Source organism: Dama dama, chromosome 19 (assembly GCF_033118175.1).
Source record: "Dama dama isolate Ldn47 chromosome 19, ASM3311817v1, whole genome shotgun sequence".
NCBI classification, from domain to species: Eukaryota; Metazoa; Chordata; class Mammalia; order Artiodactyla; family Cervidae; genus Dama; species Dama dama.
The window spans coordinates 40,652,008-40,664,062 of NC_083699.1; the positions used below are offsets into that span (position 1 = coordinate 40,652,008).

Consider the following 12,055-nt stretch of genomic DNA (forward strand, 5'->3'; position numbering starts at 1 on the left):
TTTTTTTTCCTGTTAACAGATCAATCATGAAATGAATTTTAAATATAGAGCAATAGATTAAAATTAAGAATCGGAATATGAAAATGCCTATGTGTAAAAATTAACTTGAAATAATGCTTTAGCCAAAATAAATACTAATATTCCTATTAGGAATTTTGTAAGGCTTATGCAAGCTTACATCTACCAGGCCAGAATTTTCAAATTCTAAAGCCAAAAGCCAGGCTAGAGGAGGGGTTTAGTGGGTTTTAAGTCCAGACTGATTGGGTCTCAGTTCCAGATTCAATACTTAGCTCTGTGGCCTTGGACAAGTTGCCTAATCTCCCTAGGCAGCCATCTCTTATACTCTAATGAACATAATGGGAGGACCTATATCATGAGGGTGTTGGAAGTATTACTTGAGATAAAATATTTAAATCCTTAAAATAGTGCTTGGCAAATAAGTGCTGAATAAATCTTGACGATTATCATCATTCTGGGGTCCACAAATTTTTTCAAGTTTGGGATTGAATTTCTAGCACTAAATTATACTAGTACCATACTGGTAAATATCTTATAACTGCCTCACAAATGCAACTGCCTTTTACCCCCACATGGACCACTATCTTCAGAGGAGGATTCAGAGCATCTGCCTCTGGTCCTCTTCATTTTAAGTTGTTCTCTGCCTCCTGTAGTTGGAGGGAGAAAGAAGCAAGGTCTGTACTTGGCACTTTGTAGCTGTTCCTGTCATTGAACTTGGTGACCAGATAGTCAAGGCAGTTATTGTCATGGCCTTTTTTAAAAATTTGTTTAATTGAAGTATAGTTGAGTTACAATGTTGTGTTAATTTCTGCTGTACAACAATGATTCAGTTCTCTCTCTCTCTACACACACACACACACACATACACACACACACACACACATGCATATACACACACACACACACATACATATTTACAGTATATTTATGTATATATTACATTCTTTCCCAGCATAATTTATCATAGGATGCTGAGTACAGTTCTCTCTGCTATACAGTAGGACCTTGTTGTTTATGCATTCCTTTTTATAGAGGCTGACTAAAGGTTACCACTGTCATGGGACTTAGAACACAATAGAAACTCAGAAAATGTATCTGTTGAGGGGTTGAAAGAATAACTGGATAGATGACACAACTACCTATTTTAAAAACAAGGGACTTCAGGCTCAGAGAATTTAGGAAACTTGTTTAGGCTCCCATAGCTAGAGAGTAACAAGGCAAGATTTGCAATTCTCTCTGATTGCCTTTATACCATGGAATACCTAATTTTGTTCAGAGGTTAACATGTATTGTATCCCAAATTGCAAAGCAGTGTTTTATTTGTTTTGCTTTTGTTGTGTTGTCTGGTTTTCACTTATGTTTGTGCTGCTCCTCCTGAGACTGGAAGCTGTTGTCAGAAAGTGATTGTCCTTCCCACCGTGCCTGTGCATATTAGTCTAGTGAAGGTTAGAACCAGGCTGGCTGGTGGCCAACTCACTCCCTCTGCAGTTTCCTAGGATGTAGCTCCTGAGGGCCAGGACTTTGGTCCCAAACATCACCGCTTTCTAAGAATACTCTAGGATAAACTCAGCTTTGTGGAACACATGAACACGTGGTTTCCTTTAAGACAAAGGTCCCCAACCCCTCTGCACATTAGCATCATGATTTCAGTCCCCACTCCAGACCAAATGAATCAGAATGTGTCTAAGTGGAGTATGGATATCTGTATTATTTTAAAAACGTACCTGGTGGAAGCCAGAGTTTGGGGTTCAATATTTCAGGCTCTTTTCTGAAGGATCCTTACCTGTACTGATTTCCACATGTGTAGCCAATCCTGACGCTAAGTTCTCCTGAGGCTTGAGGGATTGGAAAAGTGATGCTCTACTGGCTCTTTTTCCCCGAGAGTGGGAATAGATCCTGCTCCTCAGCAATGCTGAAAACATCACAGTTATGATTGAATAATGCAGTGTATTCCTAGAAAACCATGTGCTGATTAAAAAGATGGGCTTTAGAAGTCTGATCTGATTCCCATCCCTGTCTCACCTCATTTCCACCTTTGAAACCTTGACCAAGTGACTTAACCCCTGGTTTCTTATCTATAAAATAAGAATAAAGAAAGGTTGATGGCAAAAAAAAAAAAAAAAAAAAAAAAAAGAAAGGTTGATGGCACTAAGTGAGATAATGCATGTAGAATACTTAAGGCAGTGTCTGCCCCAGAGGACAAAATACAGTCATTTTCTGTCTTTTTTATGCTTCTTTGCAATGCAGTATATTCATTTTAGTGAAACATGCTTGCTTTTGCAGCCCTATGTGGGACTCCCCCTCCCAATTTACCCCGTTACCTGAGGGTCCAACCTAAGCAAATATGTGAAAGTGAAAGTTGCTCAGTCATGTCTGACTTTAGTGACCACATGGACTATACAGTCCATGGAATTCTCCTGCCAAGATTACTGGAGTGGGTAGTCTTTCCCCTCTCCAGGGGATCTTCTGAACCCAGGGATCAAACCCAGGTCTCCTACATCACAGGCAGATTTTTTTACCAGCTGAACCACCAGGGAAGCCCAGGAATGCTGAAGTGGGTAGCCTATCCCTTCTCCAGTGGATCTTCCCAGTCCAGGAGTCGAACCGGGGTCTCCTGCATTGCAGGTGAATTCTTTACCAGCTGAGCTTTCAGGGAAGCCCAAGCAAATAGGTATCTTTAAACAAATCACCTCATGGTTAGACCCTGTAATGACTTTTACCAGTAAGTCACCAGGTTCTCCATCTCATCACATTTGTTACCCAGGCCTTGGTTCACCCATTCCTGAACCATTCTTTCTGATGAATTTGGGGAACCTATTTTGTTTTCTTGTTACTTAGCTTAATTTGTTTTGTACTAAAATGCTTTTTATTGTGTTTCCTTCCAAAAGCTTTATATATTTACCACTGGTTCTAGTACTATTACAGTCATTGCTCCTTTTCCTGTTGTCTATACATGTGTGTAAGAGAGAGAGAGAGAACAGGGAAGAGAAAGAGAGAATAGCCATCAGCCCTCTGCTTCTCCTTCCCATCCATGTGCCCATCGAATCTGCAAGCTGTCTCTGCAAGGACCATTTAAGCAATAACAATGAAGTAGTATAATATAATTATTTATACACAAGCAGTGACAAAGTTAGATGTGTCCTCAGTCCAGCTTTTAATACATGATAAGGATTTCAGGATTCACAGAGCTAAATAACACTGACAATAGGAGACTGAATATTGGTACATTATTTAAAAGTAGAGTCCAAAAAAAATAGTAAATCTCAGTTTGCTCTATGATGTACAGAATGTGATATCACACCTTAAATGGCTATTGGTTGACATTCTTTGTATTTTCTAAGGCCATATAGCAGTGCCATATGTTAAATTTATTTGCAGAACAAAAGAAGCCTGTTCTATAGGCGGGCTTGTATTTAATACATGTGAATTGCTTTCTCTGGCTTAATGCTGGCAAATTATTTTATGGTAACTTAGCTGATTCTCTTCATGTATGTTATCAATGGATGGAAAGCCACTGAAAACTCTTCAGTCAGTCTAAGACATAAAGAGACAGCATTAAGGAAATTACTGTTGTTCATGAAAAGTAAGATATATTATGATGCCACAGAAATTTCTTTTATTTTTTCAGCCAACTCATGGTTAACAGTCTGTCCCCTAACTGTCTTGCATGCAGATGAAGTGTTTGGGCAATAGCTATCAGCTGTTATCCTGACGAGCAATATAAAAACATACACCCCTTGGAACAGTGGCATGACATGCCTGAACATTGTAATCACCTGAAGAGCTTTTATTTTTTATTTTTTATTTTTTTTGGGGAGGTGGGTTTACTTATTTTATTTTTTTTTCCTTTTTTTTTTCTTTTTTTCATTTATTTTTATTAGTTGGAGGCTAATTACTTTATAATATTGTAGTGGTTTTTGTCATACATTGACATGAATCAGCCATGGATTTACATGTATTCCTCATCCCGATCCCCCCTCCCACCTCCCTCTCTACCTGATCCCTCTGGGTCTTCCCAGTGCACCAGGCCTGAGCACTTGTCTCATGCACCCAACCTGGGCTGGTGATCTGTTTCACCATAGATAATATACATGTTTCAGTGCTGTTCTCTCGAAACATCCCACCCTGGTACATATACACCATGGAATATTACTCAGCCATTAAAAAGAATTCATTTGAATCAGTTCTAATGAGATGGATGAAACTGGAGCCCATTATACAGAGTGAAGTAAGCCAGAAAGATGAAGACCATTACAGTATACTAACACATATATATGGAATTTAGAAAGATGGTAATGCTAACCCTATATGCAAAACAGAAAAAGAGACACAGATATACCGAAGAGCTTTTAAAAAGTCCATTCCTAAGACATCCCAACACAGACCAAGGAAATCAGAATCTCTGGAGCTAGGACCCAGACATCAATGTTTTTTGTTTTTTGTTTTTTTTTAATTCTCCAGATTATTTCAACATACTAGCAAGTTTAAGACTAAGACTTAAGCAGTTTGCAAAACTTAAGCAGCCCTAGGACAAGGACTGTCCTAGGACTTAAGCAGTTTACAAAAACAGGTTGTCTATTATTACATGCATTAGTACTACATGGCTCCATAAAGTAAAAGCTGTGCTGGATAGAAGGCGCCATCATCCTAGAACCTTCAGTGAATGGCATATGGACCTGTCACATGAAGAGTACAAACTTGTTCTATGATCTTTTTGTACCTTCAGTGGAAGATAATTTCTGAATAGGCTTAACAGAAGCTGTACTTTAGGAAGATAACTCCAGTGGGTGCACAGAGGGTAAAATGAAGCAAGCTTTTTTCTAGGAATAACTTGCTATCATTTCACTACCCTGGTATAACTTTATTGATTCAACTTTTGGAACAGGACTTTGTTCAGAATATATTTTAGAAGGTACTTAGTAAAAAAGCTGATACATCACACAATTGGCATATAGAGTTTCATTATAATATTTTTAAATGGAATATTAATTTTGCTTATGCCTGAAATTTCTAAGTCAGTTAGCAAGAATGATATGAAGACAAATATGACCTGGCTTCATGTCTGCATAAATATACTAGTTTACTTTTTTCTTTTTTAATTTTTTATTTATTCTTTTTGGGAGTGCCACATAGCATGCAGTATCTTACTAATAGTTTCCAGGCCCAGATCAAAACCTACCCCCGTGAAGTAGAAGTGGAGTCTTAACCACTGGACTGCCAGGGAAGTCCCAGCACTAGTTTACTTTTGATGTTGAATAAGGCTTCAGTTTGGGAGTATGTTAACTTCTTTTGCCATGGCACCAACTCTCGAAAGTACTGTGGATATTTTTGGTCTCACCTCGGAAACAAGCAGGGTTTGCAGAAGATGGTCTGTGATCTACTGTATTAATTCTGTACTTGTCACAAGTACATCATTTTAAAATGAAACTGTACTTTCATATTGGGCAGGAAATAAATTCACATGAAAGAAAGCTGAAACCATTAAAAAGGAAAATCCAGATCCCACTAGTTTACCTCCCTAGTTTAACTAGATTTGCCTGTAATATCATTCTGTACCCATGCCATTGCTAAAATGACTTTTTCAAAAACTAAACTTGTAGACTTAGCTCAAGTGGTTCAGTTCAGTTCAGTTCAGTCGCTCAGTCGTGTCCGACTCTTTGCGACCCCATGAATCGCAGCACGCCAGGCCTCCCTGTCCATCACCAACTCCCGGAGTTTACCCAAACTCATGTCCATTGAGTCGGTGATGCCATCTAACCATCTCATCCTCTGTCGTCCCCTTCTCCTCCTGCCTTCAATCTTTCCCAACATCAGGGTCTTTGCAATTGTGCTCAAGTGGTAAGACTACCATAAAGCCTTTCCATTCCCTGTTGTTGCTTAGTTGCTAAGTCATGTCCGACTCTTTAGTGATCCCAAGGGCTACAGCCCACTAGGCTACCCTATCCATGGGATTTCCCAGGCAAGAATGCTGAAATGTGTTGCCATTTCCTTCTTCAGGGGATCTTCCTGGTCCAGGGATCGAACTTAGATTGGCAAGCAGATTCTTTGCTGCTTAGCCACCAGGGAAGCCCTCTTTACATTTGTAAGAGGGACTAAATCAGAGAGAGCAGAACAATCAAGAATTCATTGCAATGGCCCATGAAAGATAATAAGCCCAATGTGGTCAGCAGACATGTGAGGAAAAAGAAGCATTTCAGAGATTTTGCAGAGATTGTGATAGTTGCTGGGGAAAGGGAGATGAAGGGCGAGCGGTGAGAAGAATCACCAACTGGTTCCATGGTCGATTTAAAGCCATATGTACAACAAATAAAAATACAGGGACATGTTTTTATTAGTTCAGGCATCTCAATTCACTGACAAAATTCTCCCCAGACTGTCTAACCCTCTGCCATTAGGTTACTATGCTGAGCTTTGCCAATAAGCTCCTCTCTCCAGCCTTCGGTCTGATCTTGACCCTTACCTTCCCATTGGCCCCTAATCAATTATGTTTCCTTCATGCTCTGATGCCTCCAAGTCTGGAACCATTCCTTGGTTTTTCTCCTTTAAAAGCACTGAGATACTTCTCTCTAAGATGGGCAGCAAGATCATGGGATGCTTTTAATGATGTGTAGCACCAGCCCCTCTAGGAGCAAGAACTATGCTAGAGTGACTTTCTTTCCATTGTGAATGCCTCCGTAAAAGGCATAGCTTGTAAATTTTTGTTAATGCAAAAAAGGAACATTCGGGCACCTTTTCTGTCCTGCTGATGCGTAGGGCTATTTTTAATTTTTGTTCTTTGCTCTTTTTCCGTGCCTGTGATTTTAAAGGTGCCAGACTGACTGCCCTCCAGCCTGGTGTCCCCGATTTCTCCCAAGAATAGGAAAAGTACAGGAAGCAGCCGTGCTGGTCATGTCTGGGTCTAGCATATTAGCCTGACCCACTCTGGAAGAATATTCTCCAAAATATAAAGGAGAAGACTGTTCCTTGTGAACACAGTCCATCTGCTTTCAGAGCTGCGACGACAAAACCTTGCTGTCCTGCCACCCAGCCACTGCAGAGGTTTTGGATCCAGGAAGCCTAGCCACTCATCCCCTCTTGTGGAAAAACTAGAATGTTTTTCTCTTCCATCCCTACCTGTCACAATTCCATCCCTTAAGGTTGGACTTAGATGCCTCTTTCTCCACAAAACCTTTCCTGAGCCCTCTCGGGTGGAGTGTTTCTTCCAAAGCACTTTCTCAGATGACGCCACATTTTGTCATGTGATTGTAGGATGTATATAGTCTCACAATTAATGTGGAAGGCAGTGACGTGGTCTAATTCCTTTCCAGGTATCATACAGATTTTGTGCTGTGTGCTAAGTCACTTCAGTCATGTCCAACTCTTTGTGACCCTGTGAACTGTAGCCTGCCAGGTTCCTCTATCCATGGGATCCTCCAGGCAAGAATACTGGAGTGGGTTGTCATTTCCTTCTACAGCATAAAGATTATAGAACTGGACAAAAAGTGAATAGCTAAGGAATGCCTATTAAATACAGTGAGAATTCCAAACCTTATCTGACCTTCATCCTGACCTTCAGGGCTCTGCTCTGACCTTTCCCGTTAATCAGTGATTGAGATTTTCCCCTAGATCCTCATGGGCAGCTCTCAAACTCTCCATAAACCATGTAAGCTCAGGCCTTTGGATTCCAGATTTGACACTTTGGGCAACCATGCTCTGGAATCATAATTGCTACCTCTACCTGCCTCATCGACCACCATGACTAATAGTCAACAACATTTGGCCAGAACAAATTTTTTTCCAAAGTGTGGTCTACAGATCACTGGTAGTCCCTGATGGAGTCTCAAGAAGTCCAGTTTGGTGTCTAGAAAAGGAAAGAGTAGTAAATAATTATTTTGTTGACTTTCATTTAATGAATATAAAATGTAAAATTATAATATTCACAGGAATCCAATATGCCTTTAATGAATCATCACATTCTTAATGATTGCATATGTACCATGAAACTTGTGTGGATTGGTGGTGTTTAACTGATGTTCACTGACAGTGCCATTCAGCTCACAGTATTTTCATATTATTAGTCTTTTTTTTCTGCTGCTGCTAAACATACATTTTAAAAGGCTTATTATTATTTCATTACACTATTTGTTTACTTTTCCAGACTAGATCAGTTATTTAAAGTGGAAAAAATAGTCATAAAGATAATACCATAAAGATCAGTTCAGATAAATATTAAAAATGTGTTAGTGAACATGATTCCAGTATAAATACTGGAAATGAAGCTATATACACTGGAGTAAATGTGATTACTTTGCACAAGCAGTCGAGAAAAAATTTTTGAAAGCTGTGATTATGATGTAATTTTTTAAATTATATTTTATGGATTGGTGATCCATTCACCTACAATTTCCAGTATGTTCTTTGTAATGAAATATTATCAGATAGTGGCATAAAAGTCTCAAGACTTTTAGCATCCTTTTCAAACACAGTACAGTGAACTTTCTAGTAAACCAGTTGAGTTTTTTTTTTTTTTCCCTGAATAATCGCAACAGTGGTGCCATATGGTAGTCCTAGCTTTGTTACTGAAGGGAATGACAGTCTAAAATTTTAAAGTACTTTTCTTAGGTTATACATCTTATAATAAAAACAGATACAAGTTCACACTTGGATATAAATTTGTAAATCAAGCCACACAGTTTATTAAAGTATATCAAATGTCAAAAATATGATATCAAGACTTCAAAAAAATATCAAGTGCTGAAGAGTTTGACATTTTTTTTCAGCATTTAATATTTCTTATTCTTTAGGAGGAAAATGTTCTATAGTTGGGTCTATTCTTTAGTGGGGAAATGTTCTATAGTTTGGGCTATACTTTAAAGAGGCATTCAAATTCTGCAACAAAATATATTAAGAAATACTTCCCAGGACCAATGCAACCAGAAGGAATTAGAAACACCTCTGACTCTTTTCTCCTGAGTTGAAATATTTAACCCCCCTCCCTTTTAGGTGTTAAATCCAATGTGATGGAGCACTGAAAGCAGTCTTTAGTAAGAGATTTATCCATAGTGTCAGCTTCTGGGTACAATCCTGAAGCACAGAACTAAGCAGAGGCAAGACAGCAGAATGGTTAGGACCATCAACCCTGAAGTTAGACTGCTTGGGCTAGAAGGTAGTTAACCACTTTTGTAACCCAGTTCCCTCATCTGTAAGATAAGAATAGCAATAGTACTTGCCATATAAGTTGTTGTGAATATGAAATAAGTTAATATATATAAAGCACCTAGAAAAGCACTAAGTTTGCTAAAGTTTATTTGTAAAAGTCTGTCGATTCTTGCTGACATTTCCAGTGAACTTGTAATAACCTGTTAAGACTTTTTGCCTCCATAGAAATAAAGAATAAGAAGGGGAAAATGAATGTGACTGTGGCCTCTGGCTTAAGATTCCCAAAATGAAGCCAGTTATGGATATAGACTGTAGCCAGCACAATGCCTTGCAATGACATAATTTTTTTTTTGAAATTACATTTTAATGTTCTCATTAAAAACTTAATGCAGCTTTTTTTTCAAGCTAAACACATGTCTGTATGTGGTCAGGAGCCCCAGGAATCAATGTAATAATGCTGAAAATTTACAGAACAGTGGGCTGGACAATGACAATCAAGACCATAAGGGACTCAGAACCCTACAGTCTGTGGAACTGTTGCATGATTAAGGGATATTCAAACTGTAAACAGATTTAGAGGCAACGCTGAGTTGTAATATCTTAAACGGTGTCAAATGTAAGAAATGAGATGTATTTCTTGAGGCCTTAAAAGACAGAACTGGGACTATTGGGTAACAGTGAGGAAGCATGCCAGCTCAACATGAGAAAAAACAATCAGTACTGTCTGGAAATAAAAAGACACTACTTTTTTTTTTTTCTTGTCTGCCTGTCACTAAGGACTGTTCACAGAGGCTTTGCAACCCAGGCTTTTGTAGAAGGAGCTGAAGTTTGAGTTTGGACCCAGTTTGCTCACAGTCTAACTGGTAGCTCCTCATAGTAGCTCCAAGGAGAAAGAATTCTGTGCTTTCCACTCCCGCCATCCTGAGTCGAGTTCCTCTTACGTTTCTGTGTGAAATCAGAGGCAGAGCACTGGCCTCCACATCAGAAGACCTGAGTTCTACTTGGTCACTTCCCAGGGGACCTGGTCTGTGAGAGTCAGCTCTCAGCTGATTGTAAAATCCCCACAGCGCTGGCCTCATGGTGGCTGCCGTAGTCCCTGTGATCCTGATGATGATGGCGGTGGTGGTGACCCTGTAGCTGCTATTGACTTGACAAATGTAGCGTGTCCCCCATGCTGTCCTCTTTAGAAGAACTAAAGATGTTCTTACAGCCAATCCCTTTTTTCTTCCAGGCCGCTGTGCTCGCTGTGGGGAAAACGTAGTTGGGGAAGGGACAGGATGCACTGCTATGGATCAGGTCTTCCACGTGGATTGTTTTACCTGCATCATCTGTAACAACAAGCTCCGAGGGCAGCCCTTCTACGCGGTGGAGAAGAAAGCCTACTGCGAGCCCTGCTACATCGTAAGTTCAGATTTGGTCCTCGGGTAATTTACTAGAATGACTTCTATGGCAAAATATCGATCACTCCAGATCAAATGCAGCCTCAGGTCTTTTCTTCTGATTAGATTTCAAACTGTGCTAGTTTATAGATTGGCATATCTTAATTTTTATCCCTATGTCACTTGTTCATTTGCGATCGAAGGGTGCATTGGCTGGGGCTACCATTCAGTTAGTGGTCTGCCAGGAAGATCAGCGCCCTGGGGCTTACAAGCATGTATGTACAAGCTAACATGTTCCCCCTTGAAGTATCAGGTTTCCCAAGTAACAGAGTCACACCTCTTAATATTAAGCCTCACTCTATATTTGATGTCATATTTGTAGATAAACATGTTGCAAGGCCTTGGGAATTGTAAGTACTCTTTCAAACTCCTGGGTCGCTTGAATCACCTTCTTTCTACCCAGAATTTCTCTTACTTGTCATTGTTATTTAGCCGCTAAGTTGTATCTGACTCTTTTGGGACCCCATGGACTGAAGCCCCACCAGGCTCCTCCGTCCATGGGATCTTCCCAGGCAAGAATACTAGAGCGGGTTGCCATTTCCTCATTTCCTTCTCCAGGGGATCTTCCCGACCCAGGAATCAAACCCATGTCTCCTGCATTAGCAGGTGGATTCTTTAACACTGAGCCACCAGGGAAGCCCTTTACCTGTCACACCCAGCAAATTTTCAATGTTCAATTAGATAAACTATTGATATTTTAGGGTACCTTAAAGGAAAATAGTTGTGCTCTTTCCTTTTTTTAAATTCACAGTTATATTTTAATAACATAGTTGAGTGACTATAAAATACTTTTTGTCCCATTATCTTAGCTGTTTGCCAGGCTACTTAAATCTACACATTAAGCTGTCTTCTGATAGAGCAGTTTGGTAAATGAACATAAACTTTTTTAATCTAAAGTAAATTTCCTTGCGATCCTTCTACATGATTTTATCTCTCTATTGAATGCTTATCAGTGGAAAAAGTAGTGCTTTTTTGCAAACCCACACAAGAGGCATGATTTGGCCCTCAGCCCCCACAGCATTTCAACATAAGAGAAACCTCGGGTGCAAGGTATTGGAAGCTATACGCAGCTTGGCGGAGCCCTGAGGTTCAAGTTTATTTCAGAAGTTTCTGGTCTCATTGGGATTTTCCCATAACCTGACAGCTCTAACTCATTGCAGCCCTGGAATCTGTAGCACAGATCTGAAATCTTTTTGAGATTAGGATCTTGCAAGATGAGATATTGTTTTGCATCTCTCCAGTTCAATTTTATCTCACTTTCCTCCCTAAAGGCAACTTAGTCACATATAGCATCATTATAGTGCCACACAATGTCGGAGCTGGAAAAAAAAACTTAAGATCATTTGTCTAACTCGTCTCTTTAGAAGTGAGAATACAGAGAGGAAGAAAATGACTTATGTCATTTTATTAGTGTCAGAGCGGAGATTAACTTCAGTGGTTCACACTAATCTCATATTCAG

General features: G+C 39.6%; 1 protein-coding gene across 13 annotated transcripts in view; it reads left to right on the top strand.

Annotated features, from left to right (window-relative positions):
• LPP (LIM domain containing preferred translocation partner in lipoma) overlaps positions 1 to 12,055 on the top strand; it is a 723,640-nt gene that overhangs the window by 587,503 nt on the left and 124,082 nt on the right. For all 13 annotated transcript variants that reach the window (XM_061166808.1, XM_061166817.1, XM_061166813.1 and 10 more), the window contains one exon: positions 10,388 to 10,557. In XM_061166808.1, coding sequence (XP_061022791.1) covers positions 10,388 to 10,557 — 170 coding nt within the window. The remainder of the gene's footprint in view (positions 1 to 10,387; positions 10,558 to 12,055) is intronic.